This window comes from Ursus maritimus, unplaced genomic scaffold (genome assembly GCF_017311325.1).
Source record: "Ursus maritimus isolate PB19 unplaced genomic scaffold, ASM1731132v1 scaffold_7, whole genome shotgun sequence".
In the NCBI taxonomy this organism is placed as follows: Eukaryota; Metazoa; Chordata; class Mammalia; order Carnivora; family Ursidae; genus Ursus; species Ursus maritimus.
In genome coordinates, this window is record NW_024426885.1 from 68,191,148 (window position 1) to 68,205,159 (window position 14,012).

At 45.1% G+C, this 14,012-nt stretch overlaps 1 protein-coding gene across 1 annotated transcript in view; it reads left to right on the forward strand.

The window, feature by feature from the left end:
• The window catches only part of DISC1 (DISC1 scaffold protein), a 359,683-nt gene that overhangs the window by 54,219 nt on the left and 291,452 nt on the right, over nt 1-14,012 (forward strand). The window contains 1 exon segment of the mRNA XM_040624168.1: nt 5,192-5,261. Coding sequence (XP_040480102.1) covers nt 5,192-5,261 — 70 coding nt within the window.

Consider the following 14,012-nt stretch of genomic DNA (forward strand, 5'->3'; position numbering starts at 1 on the left):
TTCTCCATCTCAAAAAATTAAAGTTTTGACTCAAGTGAAGCAAAAGTAGAACACCGTTCTAATGACCAGCGGCTCTCCATCCCAACTAGCCAAACAAACAGAAACTACCTTGGCAGTGATCCCTCTGCAGTCCACATCATTCTGCTCATTGGGTTTCCTTTCTTCTACCTCCTCCTACCTGCAGGTAACTCACATCCTCCGAGAATGTTACGTTTAATAAGCTGGAGTCTGCGAACCCCTGAGCATTTGCGGCTCTTGGGGCCCAGCCACGCCTTGGGCTCACCTTGCCAGCTCCCCGAACCACTGGGTCATCGCAGGGCCTGAAAGTCGGCATTCTAGGGGCTCTGGCTACAGAAAGCCACCCTGACTTACCTTTGGTGTTTCAGGAGTTTTCGTTTTAAAAAATACAGCCAACCCTAGATACATCTCTTCCTTTCACCTTTATCACCCAGATGCAGCTTTTAGAATAATTGGTCATAGCCCACCTGAGAGGTGTTCCTTGGGGAAGAAGGGCGAGGTGGCTGCCAGTTCACCCTGGGGATTCTGGAGGAGGTCAGCCCTGCTGCCTGTGGGCACCTGCTGGGGTGTGTGTGCGTGCCTGCGAACCCACGGTGCCCTGAGGCGTGGCAGGTTCATGGGACTGCTAGGGTGCTGGCCTGGCATTTTCCTCTGCTGGCTGTGTGACCTTAGGTAATTTGCTTAATCGTTCTGTGCCTCAAGATGTTCTTGTTAGAAGGCGGAGATAAACCACAGTCCCCACCTCATTAGATTCTCGTGAGGATGAAATGTGCTCACCCTTGCGGGGAGCTTCAGACAGGGTCTGCCACCGAGCAAGTGCCCAGAATATTGGTCATTATTATCATTAGAGAACTAGCTCAGAATGAGAGAATTTGGGTCAAAAAAAAACAAATTCAGGGGCGCCTGGGTGGCTCAGTTGTTAAGTGTCTGCCTTAGGCTCAGGGCGTGATCTCAGGGTCCTGGGATCGAGCCCCACACCAGGCTCCTCCGCTGGGAGCCTGCTTTTTCCTCTCCCATTCCTCCTGCTTGTGTTCCCTCTCTCGCTGGCTATCTCTATCTCTGTCAAATAAATAAATAAATAAATCTTTAAAAAAAACCCAAAAAACAAAAACCAAAAACCAAATTCACTCTTCTCCCTGTAGTTCAGATTAAACCCATATCCTGTCTCAAGTGATAGGATCTGGACCCCATTTATCTGTGGTTTAAATACCTTTGTTTAGTAAACTAACATCTGAACAGCAGAAAGCACGATGCTATTTCCAATGATTTGAATGTCTGTTGTGTAGAAGAGGAATTTACTTTGTTCAGTGTGATAGGAATGACAGAAAGAATTCTGTCCAGGGCATAAGGTTTATAGGAAGGCAGATTTTGTTCAATAGGAAGAAGAGGCTCCTGACAGCTGGAGGTGTCTGGCATGAGGGGGGCCTTCTGCGGGGGCCTGGGGTGGTTTTTTTTTTTCTATCATGTTTGTGAAGAGGCTCAAAATTGCTCATTCCGGCTCATGGAGAGGCACTCAGGATTGGGGACACATCCTTTGAAAGACAAGAATTCTAGTGTTCTTGGGACTTTTAGATATTACATTCTAATTCCTTAACCCCTTCTCTCTTCTCTTTAAGTTTAAAAGCAAATCTCAGAAATTTGAGTTGTCTCTCCTTTTAAAATATTGTGATCTTCAGTATTTGTGGATCCTATCTATATTTGCGAATTTGCTTACTTTCTACAGTTTATTGGTAACTCCAGAGTCAATGCTCACAGCGCTTTCCTGGTCATTGTGGACGTGTGCAGAGTGGCTAAAAGGGTGGGTTGCTTGATGTGCACTTTCCCAGCTGAGGTCCAACAAGGAGATGCTGCCTTCTTGTTTCAGCTGCCATCTTGTAAACAAGTGTCCTTTTTTGTGGTCTATTTAGTGCTTTTTGTTAGGGATTTCACTGTTTCAGATGGCTCGCTGGCATCGGGCTGCCATGCTGCCTCGTGCTCCCAAGTGCGAGAAGGCTGCCATATGCCTTATGGAGGAAACGTGTGTTGGACAAGCTCCGTTCAGGCACGAGCCATAGTGCCGGTGGTCTTGAGTTCTGTTAATGAGCCAGCAGTATATATTACATAAGGCATCTTTAAACTGAAGCACACATACAACAAGGTTACATATTGATCAGCTGGCAAAAACGTTGTGATCAGAGGCGCTCAGAAGCCGAATGCTTGTTTCCCCTGGAAGCAATGGTTTAGTGTTTGCTAACTGAGCATTTCCGGTGACTTTGTAGACACAGCTACCATGAATGAGAACTGGCAGAATGGGTATTTTATGCTGTTTAGAAATAGCCACCCAGGGACAAAGCCAGGGGTTGCATGGGGCTGAGACCATTGTGATGGAAGGAAATACTAACTGGGTGCGCAGAGGAGGGAAGCGGGGAGAACCTTACAAGTTAGCCCCGCCTCAGCTTGCGGAAGCTGCAGGAGAAGGAGGGAAATTGCCTGCCTCACACGGTTGTCACTGGGTAAGACATGACTATCAGTGGCTCTGCTTCTGGCAAAGATGGGCATTCAGACATCTCCTGGGGCATCAATTCAGTGACCTATGGGGGTCATTGGATGAGGGGGAGAAGGTGAGGTGAATGTTGGCTCTATGTGAAGTTTTCTATGACCTTCTTTCCTGTAGTTCTTCTGCTTCAGCTCTAATAGCTAATAATACCACACCTTGTGTGTGGTGATGGTAATAGTATGCTTTATATGGCAATTGAACACCCATACAGACTTTCTTCTATCCCTAATATGTACAACTAGGTTATTGGTACAGTTTGCACTTACAATATGGAGCAGCTCAAGGGTAAAGGGGTTAATGTAAACATTCATTCATTCAGAAAGTATTTGTGGACCACTTGTGCCCAGCTTTGGAGATTGTGTTAGTATAGTTTAGTAACAGTGACATGGTATCAGAGCCTTCATAGGACAAAGTTGTATTTCTTGCTGAATGCATTGAGGTTGGGGGATCTGTTCCACAGGGTCACTCAGGAGCCCTGCCTACGCCACCTGAACATATGGTCCCTCAGTCAGGAGGACAAGAAGGAAAACAGTAAGAGCAATCCTACACGAGCAATTAAATACTCAGTGTAGAAGTGACCTCTAACAGTTGCACTCACACCCCATGACCCACAGCAAGGTGGGAAGGAAAGTGTCATCCTTCCATGTGGCCAGAGCAGTGGAGAGCTGAGTAGGGGTGAGCCCTGCCATTTTCTGAATAGAATAGGATGAATAGAATATAGTTCTTGCCCTCAGGATTCTCAAGTGTGAATGGAGTGCACAGACAAAATGAAACAAAACAATAGCCATAACATGGTGTCCCAAGTACTACAATTTCTTGGAATTCCATTCTTCCAGGGGCTCAAACCAAAACCCCCACATCACTCTGACTTTCTCACCCCCCACATGTGACCTATGAGCAAATGCTGTTGGTTCTATCTTCAACGCCATTTTCAGAATGTGCCCTGGATCAAATTCCCTTCTCACCATCTTCACTGTGCCCACGATCATTCAAGCTACCGTCACCTCCAGCCTGGATGATTTCCACGGCCTCCCCTGCCATCCGACTTCTGCCCTTGCCCACAGTGGTCAGAATGGAGCTGTTCAGACTTCAATCAGATTGTGGACCCTCTGACTGCCCCGCATCACCCTCAGAGGGACATCAGCACTTTTCAGTCATCTTCATGTGTCTTCATGATGCATTCCTTATCACCTCCCTGACCTCATCATCTACAATCCCCCCTTAATCAATCTACCCCAGACCCAGTGGCCTCCGGCTTTTACTTGGCAACGCCAGCAACACCTCTGCAGAGCCTCTGTGCTGACTCTTCTTTTGTTGAAATGTTTTCTTCAGGAGCCCCAAGGTTCCCTCTCTTATCACTCTCAAATCTTTGCTCAAATGTCAGTGAGATCTTATTTAAAACTGCAGCCGCACCCTCTACCAGCATTCCTGATGCCCCTTACTGGGTTCTATGGTTTTTCTTCTTTCTTAACACTAATCACTTTCTAAGGCTCCATAAAACATACTATGTTAATTTTTTTTAAAAGATTTTTATTTATTTATTTAACAGAGATAGAGACAGCCAGCGAGAGAGGGAACACAGCAGGGGGAGTGGGAGAGGAAGAAGCAGGCTCATAGTGGAGGAGCCTGATGTGGGGCTCGATCCCATAACGCTGGGATCACGCCCTGAGCCGAAGGCAGACGCTTAACCGCTGTGCCACCCAGGCACCCCACTATGTTAATTTTTTGTCTTCCTGCTCAAGAATGTACATTGAGACACGGCTAAGAATTTTGTGCTGCATCCTCAACTCCTCAAATGGAACCTGACACATAGGAGACACTCAGTAAATATTTGTTAAATGGGTCATATGAATAAGAACAAGCCCGGGTCACAGTGGTAGTACAGAGGAAGGACATTTAACGCAGACTGGAGGGGGTGACACCTGAGCTGGGTGTTGAGGGAAATGTAGGTGTAAGGCAAAGGTTGGGAGGAAGGTGTGTTTCAGGGAGCAAGCCCGCATCCAGTCACTGATAGGCCATGAGTCTATCTTCAGAAAATCTTGGGCCTCCCATTGAGAAGAAAAATGATTAAAAATGAATGTATTGGTAACTCTCTGACAAACAATGGGATCATTGTGTCTACATGTGGTTTAAATAAGGTGATGCCCTTTTCTAGAAAGGTTTTGTGAGGTCCTTCTTGTCAATCTCACCCAGCTGGCAGGACAGCCTGCTGACTTTAAGTTCACGCTCCTCTTCTCTTGGTTTCTCTTTGAGTCTTAGTGTGTTTATCTTCATAATTTTAATATGATTTTGAGAACGGAGGCCATTTGGTCAGGTCAGGAAGTTTGCATTCCTTTTTATTATGCATTTTTTTTCATGCAGATAAGGGTACAATGTGATGTTTTTGTTTAAAATAGCTTTCTAGCTCTTTTTGTGGATTTTATGCTCAAATTACACTTTCTCTTTATATAACTTTTTTTTTGAGAAACTAATGCATCTGGCATTGGAAAAATGTACATTTGTGGTTCTTTTTTTAAAGGAGAATAAAGAACTTCAGTTTCGAAATCATTTCTAAATGCTTTTAGCTTTAAAAAAATAAGTTTGCTTGAATGCTATCCTAATTTGGCTTTCCTTTTCTTCCCCTTCAAACCAACATAGGTAAAATCCCTACAATTAAAGCTTCAGAAACTTCAAGAAAAAGCAGTTGAGGATGATGATTATGATAAGGGTGAGTTTTATTTTGCTTATTGATTATTTCCTCTTTTCCCTGGAATGTCCCATTTCTCTTTTACCCTCATTCATTCCTATTTTCTACACCCCAGATGAATTGTATGGTCTGTTCCTCTGGTCACTTCCCCTCAGTAACAATTGACTGTTTTATAGCACTGTTATTTTGTGGATTTCAAAGCTCTTTATGAGCATTAATCCTTTGGGTTATACATTTGTTGATTACCCAGAAATACTTGGAGTGTTTGCACAATGAAAGCTATATTAACTCATCATCTTCCTGCTTATTGTGTGATATAGCTATAATTTATCCATTCGTCGAAAAATATTGTTGCATACCTACTATGTGCTAGGCAATGTGGCAGGAGTAGGAACGTAAGGTGGACACAGGATCTGACCTTGTGATGCCTGTAAATATGAGCTCTCATGGAACTGTTTGATTTCCTACTGTCCTGGACCAGAGATAGGAAATGCGATGAGTTTGAGACATGCCAGGCTGTGCCAAAGGGATCAAATGTACCAAATTCTCATGTAGATGGCCCCAAATGTGCAAGCTAGAAAGGAGAAGTAGCAACATGAGAGCAGAAGATAGAGGATTGGTTAGATGCCAGAAAAAAACAGTTAAAATGAGGCACCGAAGTAGAAGTTGGAGCAGAAGCAGAAAAGGACCGACATGGCAGCTGAGTGGACACAGGGCAGACTGGGTCAAAGGAAGGCTTTCAGGTATGGTTGGCCTGGGAAGAGTCTTCTGGACTTTGGATGCTGATTGTCACATTTCACACCCATTTCTGCTGGATGTGGGGAAGAGAGAGGGCTTAAAATAACTTCCAGGTTCCCCCAGACACTTGTGAACTTGATAGATAGTCCTGGTGATAACCAGATTTAGCACATGCAGGATGGGTCTGGAAATAGAATGTAGACTTAAGGATTCTTGTAGAAGCTGGTTAGCCTTGAGGCTTGGGTCTTCAACCTTACTGACCCGTATTTTCTTATTCCCAATGAATACATCACAGACCATTGGCACTGGGGCACTTCAGGAGTGGGGTGAGTGATTTCTAAAAGGAGGTTGCAAATCCTGTTCTCGAAACACCCAGAGCTGGTGCTGTGTAGTGTTGTGTGATTACATTTACCACTGAGGTGATGTGAGGGTTAGAGCATGACCGGGTAGGAGGAAGGAGAGGAATTTGGGAATGGAGGTGGAACTCTAAACTCTCCCACTCTTTCTACAGGCCGTCTCAGTTACATGGTGGCACTGGGTGGAGGCTGAGGTGTGTGAGAGAGGAGGCGAGTCTGAGGAAGGGGCACCCTGTGAACGGGCACAGCTGTAGGCAGAGAGCAAATGAGCAATGACTTTTGTCTGCGAAGAACAACCAAGCCTAGGTTTGAGGCTCCCCACCGCTGGCCAAATTAATTTTCTCTGGCATGGGCCTTTAGCACACAGCTCTCGCTCTAACACGCAAAGCTGAAGACACAGGTGGAAAACCGGGCCCTCTTTTTCTGATCAAGGCCCGGGGAACTTTCTGGACTTGGTTTTCTCAATGGGCTTCATTAAACAAAGGCCTCACTTCTTTAGTCTTTTCTTCAGATATCTCTGAAACACATGAGAACAAGGTTGGATAAGATACTCCTCATCAGGGAAGCCAAAGGAATAAAGACACCTTTATTTAGTGTTTCTGTGTGAATTTCTCTTTCTTGTTTCTATGTCAGGCATGAGAATGTCTCCTGAATGAGAACCTTGGGGGCAGGCCCTGCAGTGTGTTTTCAAGCCTTCCTGGGGTCGAGAGGCGTGCTGGGGTGTGAGAAAACACTGGTGCAGGGTTTCACTCCATGGAGGAGCCGGCCAGCTGAGTCCTGGGGGTGGGAGGACAGGGGGCGGGACAGAGGCTTTGTCCCTCCTGATCCACCAGGGGTCTGTGGAGGGGACAAGCACCCTGGGAAGCACTTAACCTACAGAGCCACATACTTTCCCCCTTGTGTTTAAACTCCCAACCTGCAAACCCGGTCCAGTGTGTTGAGAGGTAAATGTTCTTATGGAATGTGCAGAGGGCCTGGCACGTAGTAGCCAGGCAGTCAGTCAGTGTTTCGTGATGAACAAGTACGTTACTTGCTGCTGAACGCATAGGGGCCTCTTTCCACCTGAGGATGGGATTACTTAGCTCCTCTGCAGTCCCCGTGACGGGGTGTGTGTGGGGAAGATATTTGTGTAGAACTTGGGTTATTATTTCAAAGATACCCACCGAGCATCTGCTGTATATAACAGTGCTTCTAAACTTTAATATGCATAAGAATCGCCTGAGAACGGTGGTGAATGCACATTCTGACCAAGCAGGTCTGGGCTGGGCGGAGACTCTCGGTTTCCAGTAAGCTCCCAAAAGACACTCCTGCGGCTGCCCGGAGAACGGCCCTCGCAGTGCTTGGGGGATACACGGGAGACATGGGCCATTGTGGTTTTTTCTTTGTTTTTAAAGATTTAATTAATTAATTAATTAATTTAGCGCGAATTAGAGGAGGGGCAGAGGGAGACAGAGAGAGAGGATCTCAAGGACACTGAGCGCAGAGCCTGATGCGGGGCTCGATCTCACGACCCTGAGATCATGATCTGATCCTAAATCAAGAGTTGGACGCCTCACTGACTGAGCCCCCCAGGTGCCCCGACACAAGGCCATTTAAAAAGACACACTGAGTGCTATCCTTAGGATTTTCATCTCTGGGAGTTTCTGACCAGGGAGGGGAGGTAACACAGTACGCAATAATGATAGTAAAGTTACACATAACATGTCCCTTAGAATGGAAACTAAGGAAGTTTCAAGAGAGGAGAAACTCCTTCTGCTAGAGGTGTGGTGGGTGAAGATGGAAGGAGGTGGTCCTGAGGTGGGCCTCAGAGGGTGGGGAGGATGCATCTGGAAGGGCATTTGAGACAATGCGGAGAGGCGTAAAAGCCACTGTCCCACAGTGTGGTTGTCTCGGAATGGGATGTGAAGTTGCTGTTGTCTGAAGTGGATCACTGCAGGGCCCGGTGCATGGACTGGCACACAGTAGGTGATCCATAAATTCTCATAAACTGATGGCCAAGTCATTCGGGGATTTTGGTCGATGTTGAGGTGGAGAATTTACTGTAATGAGATTTGTCGAATTAGGGTTTGAATAAGATTTCCTTTCTTGCTTGGTTTATCTAGGGTTACTAGTAACAAGAATTGTGATCTTTCTTTATACTCAGCCTTCACAGGTTCCGAGTAGACTCGTTTCCGCTTCGGTGTTCACAGCAGCTGGGGGGCTGTGCTCTGTCTCAGGGGAAGGGGGCTGTTGGAATCCACGAGGTTTGCCATGAGAATGTGGAGGATTCTCCCTTGGTTTTGTTACTTTTCTCTCTTTCTTTCTAGTTTCACTCATAAAAATGATTTTGTGTTCCAGACAAAGGAGCAATTGGCAAGGAATAGAAAGTTCCATGTTTTATCTCATCAAAGTGCTGGCAGATTTACTCGCTAATGCCTTGTGGGGAAACCTCGGGGCTCTAATTACATCTCTCCCTCGCCTGGGAAGTAAAGTTAATAATTCCTGATATTCTTGCATAGAGCTGGGAGAGCTTGGCAGGAAAAGAATAATACCATTTGGTACTTGCTTTGAGTTTTTCTGCAGAGGTTTGAAATGCTTTACTGGTTTCATCACGTTAGTGCTTGGCCTGTGTCTGTGGTCAGCAGACGGGCAAGGATAGGACCTCAGAGTCCTGCAGCAGGAGAACCTACCATCCAGAAATGGGAGGTGGGGGGTCAGGGTCTGTGTCGTGCCGGGAGGGAGAGAAGGACAGTGTGGGCAATGACGTCCACTGTGGTTGCTGTTCCAGCTATTCCTGCACTGACATGTGGCCTAGAACATCCCCCCTGCCTGCGACCATGTCCACAGCTCACTTCTGAAGCAAATGGAGTGAGGTTGTGGGGAAGAAGGAGAAAAATTTCAGGAATTCACCATTTCAGTGACTCACATCACTGTGATACGTAGCACAGCTGGCTTTCCCCTGCTGGTTTAGGATTTCTTTCTCAGTGCGAAAAGTGGCCAGCACTGAATTGCTTCCTCCATTCTTTGTCTTAACCAATACCCATTATAATAAAACGGGAGTACAACATGAGGCATTGGAAAGAGAAATAATGATGGCAGGGGCCAAGCATAAAACCACTCGAGAGAGTGACCAGCTCTTGCCTAAATTGCCATAATCTTCATTTTTTTTTCTTTAGCAAGATTGATCTATCCACAGTTGCTCTTTGGTGATAGTGTGCAAATTGTCCAAGCTGACAGTCTGTCTTTCAGGGGGGACCCCACTCTCTGACTCCTTTAGGGCTTGGTGTCTGAGGGGCTTCCTAGAGCTGCATGCTTAGAGCCAGCTCTGCTTCCTCTTCTAATAGCCATGCATGTGATGGAGCCCTTTCAAAATGGGAGCCGGGTGCCATTTTGGGGTCCACAGAACAGAAATGCTACTCTTGGCAGCCTGTATTGTTTTGTGTTTCTACTGAAAAGGCAGGCTGCAGTTGGTGTCTGCTCAGAGAGACATGACTGGCACTTAAGATGTTTACAGAGAAAAGAGCTGCGCTGAGCACAGATATGAATGGGGGTGCAGTTTCTGTCTGCAGTCCCCCTGCTCATGCACTTCCTTTGCTCCCTGCACCGCAGGGTTTGGGAACATCATCGTTGTGACTTGCTATCTCCCGGGTTCTCCCTCCATGCTCCGAGCAAGGGGCTTGCAGTAAGTACGAGGAAAAGAAGCTAAGACAATGCAACCGAGTGGTACATTTTGCATGCGTTTTTTGTCGAGGGGATGTTTGTATGTGGTATGCATGTTAATGTAGCGCTGTTGCACATCTGTTCCATGCCAGGCACTTTCCCACACATCTGCAGGATCACTGTGGGAGGAATTGGTACTGCCCCTGTTTCTCTGGCGAGGCCACCGAAGCTGCTCAGAGGGGACCAGCCGTGTGCTCTGGCCACCCATCAGCTTTGCCTCCCGTCCTTGCTGGGTCTACAAGCATTTTTTTTTTTTTTTACAAGCATTTTGTATCCCAGTGTGGAAAACTGAGCTTTGGAGTTGTGGGGACCATACCTAGCTTGGAAGTTTCTGGATTCTGGAAACTCTTCTTTACATGACAGCTAGGGAAGTAACAGAGGAGGGCTCCACACTGGGATGCATCAGGAAGACTTTCCATGATTTTATCTAAAGCCTTAGGCTATTAGGAAATTCGCACTTGTGTTATTTCAATTTTAACCTTCAAGATTATTCTCACAAGAGCAAAAGTTTGTGTGTCTGCTTTCTCTACTTTAAGTAAAAACTTAAAAATTGAGGGACGAGCTATCCATGAAAACAAACACTGTAGAAAAAGAATGTGGACAAACGCCATTTACCTCATTTAGTTGCATTGTCTTAGCTTCTTTTCCTGTTTACAGGAGAGTTCATGCTTCTGTAAGTTAAGGTCCAAGAGCTCAGCCAATGTTGGCTTTCAGGTCATTGTTCATATTTGCGGTTTGTGTGTTGGCATCTTTCATGAGTGCTAGGAGTGCAGTACACTGTGTGACATCTACTTCAGACGTGAGCTTTATGCACAGACCCAGATGGTTTATCTGCATATGATAAACTTCCCTTTCATTTGTAGCACAAAATGTGATTTTAGTGTGATGCTTTTTCTCCTTGGTGTTCTAGCTGGGTGCACAGCTGGATTCAGCTGTCTCCTCCGTCAGGGTGTTAAGGTATGGGATTTATTAGTCCTTCCAGAACTTTGCAGGTAGAAGCACAGAGGAGTGGATGTCCTCTTTCAATGGCCGCATCACAGTATGTTCCCCACACCGATGGGCCTCTGCTTTGCATTCCCTGGCTCTGAGGAAGTCAGTCTGTCCTGCAGGAATTGCATGGAGTGTTGTCACAGCACATTATTCATGACGAAATCTGATAGCCAAGGCTAGACATACTGCTGAACACAGGCACCAAGACAAACAAAAAAAATCTTTTTTTCTCCACCTCCTTCCCCCAATTAGGTACTTAGTTGGAACTTGGATACACTTTCCTGCTGGCTGAACTGTAGCACATTTTTAATGAGTGTTAGCAGGTGGTTGTGCAAATAGTGGCCACAGCATCTTACTCTCTTTCTAGGAGACTCTACAGGTGACACAAGTTTCTCAAGCTGTAGAGGATGGTGGATGGAGCAGAAAGTTGGGCAGAAGTCCCTCTTGTGCCTAGAAGACTGATTTTGAAGCTGCTTCCACAGGTTGTCTATGCTTCTGCCACCCTCTTTGAGTGGCTGAGAGGCTGGCTCGGATCCCAGGAGAGCAAGCTAACCTGAGGGGATGTTCCATCTGGGGCCAAGGAACTCAGCTGCTCTTCAGGTAGCCAGACGGGACAAAGCAATGACTTTGATTGTTTGGGTCTGGCCCACTGGGATAGAGTGATCACCTTTTCTGTGAAGGCACTTAGGGCTTCAGAAATGTCAACAGTTTCACTTTGTTTATCAAATGTTTTTGAGGATTGCTTCCCCTCTTTCTACAGATAGAGAAATGGATAAGAGAACTAGAAAGGGTGTGTCTGTGACGGGACAAAACCTAAGCATGACTGAATCTTCCCTCCACAATCATTTCAGGTCCAAAATGTCTCTTTTTGGTACAGACAGTTGATTTACCCTTAACGGGAGATGCAGGGTGTTAGTCACTTAGGCTGTTATAACAAAGTATTGCAGACTAGTGGCTTGGAAAATAGAAATTTATTTCCTCATAGTTCTGGAGGCTGGAAGTCCAAGATCATGATGTCGGCAGGGTTGGCTCCTTCTGAGTCTCTCTCCTTGCCTTGTAGATCACCATCTTCTCTCTGTATCCTCAAATGGTCATCTCTCTGTATGTCTGTACCCTAATCCCCTCTTCTTAGAAGGACACCAGTCATTTTGGATTGGGACCTACGCCAATGACTTCATGTTAATTTAATAACTCTTTAAAGACTCTATCTCCAAATATAGTCACTTTATGAGGTACTGGACGTTTGGACTTCAACATAGGAATTTTAAGGGGACACAATTCAGCCCATAACAAGAACCTAATGGACTCAGGGCAGAGCTAAATACTAAACACATCCAGGTGTTTTTACAAAAGTTTGAGTAATTTGGTTTGACTACTTTGTTGTCACATGCAGACATTTGATAGAAAAGTTTTAAAAAAATTAAACTTTTGTGACATGAGTGGGCTATTCCTTTCGCTGTCCACAAGGAAATCTGGTCACAAGACATGGAATGCTGGTAAACAACCAAAATTGGAAGAAGCAAGGAACGGTTTCTTCCTGAGAGCCTCTGGAGGGAGTACAGCTCTGAAAACAATTTGATTTCAGACAGTAAAACTGATTTCAGACTTATGGCCTCCAAAACTGTGAAAGAATGAATTTCTGTTGTTTTAAACCACAAGGTTTGTGGTCATTTGCTACTGTAGCCATAGGAGACTAATATACTGCATAACAAACAACCATAAAACTTAGTAGTTAAAACAATGTTGGGGAGTGGCATCAGGAAAATAGTAGAGTAAGCAACTCCTAGCACTCATTCCCCCACAGAAACATCAAAAGAGAAGTAGAAACTGTCAGAACCAATATTTTCAGAACTCTAGAAAATAGCCTAAAGTTTAGAGCAACCAAGCAAACACTGAATCAAGAAAAAGGCAACTTGAAAATAGTGGGAGAGATTTGTGGCATTTTTACTTGCCCTTGTCCCACTCCTTCCCAGGATAACAGTGACCTTTGAGATGACAGCTCACATTCCTGGTATGGGACTCTCATCCCTGATTCCAGGGGGAGCAGAGCAGACTTTACTTGAAAATTATTATGTGAGTCTATTCTAACCTGTCTGGGGTTACATAAAGGACTGACACCAAGTGCTTGTCTTTCTTTTGGCTAACTCAGGACAGAGGCTGGAAAAATGGCAGGCATTGGTTGAAAACATTGCAACTAAGGTAAACTAACAAAGGTGAGCTAACAAACTGCAAACACCTGGGACCAAAGTTACTGGTTGAGAGATACAACAGGCTGTCTAATGCCCAGGAGCAATAGCTTGGGGGGATCTATGGGAAATTCAAAACCATCTGTGTATATAGAGAAATTTAGAAGACCACTTGTTTGTTCAAGGTAAGATACATTTTCAAAAGAGAACAGAGAAGACTCTAAACTTTCACCTCAGACTGATCCCAGTAAGGCTGAAGGCCAGCACTACAGAGACTGGGAGAGGAATTTGTTTGTTTGTTTTTGGTGTCTCTCTATGTGTTTCTTCTTTTTTGCTTTTCCCCTCTGTGCTTTCTTTTCTTTTCTTTTTTCTTTTTTTCCCAGCATTTGAGGAAATCTCTGTCTAAACACTGGCTGACACAAGTCAAAGAACAGAGACTCCAGTGACCACACTCCTCAAGGAATACAGTCTTTGCAAAAATAGTTTGGAAAAGTACCTAAACAGATGGACTACTACAGCCTTCAAGAATGATGAAAACAACAACAAACACAACATAAAAGCCAGCAAACTGGGAGATTTGGAGAATCTGATTTCCGGAGTCACCACATTATAATGTTTAAATGTCTAGTTTTCAACAAAGTATCACAAGGCATACAAAGAAACAGAAACACATGACCCATCGAACGAGGGAAAATAAATGGACAGAAACGATCCCTGAGGAAACCCAGACATCAGATTTATTAGATAAAGACTTTACAAAAACTGTCTTAATGATGTCCACATAGTTAAAGGAAACATGGATG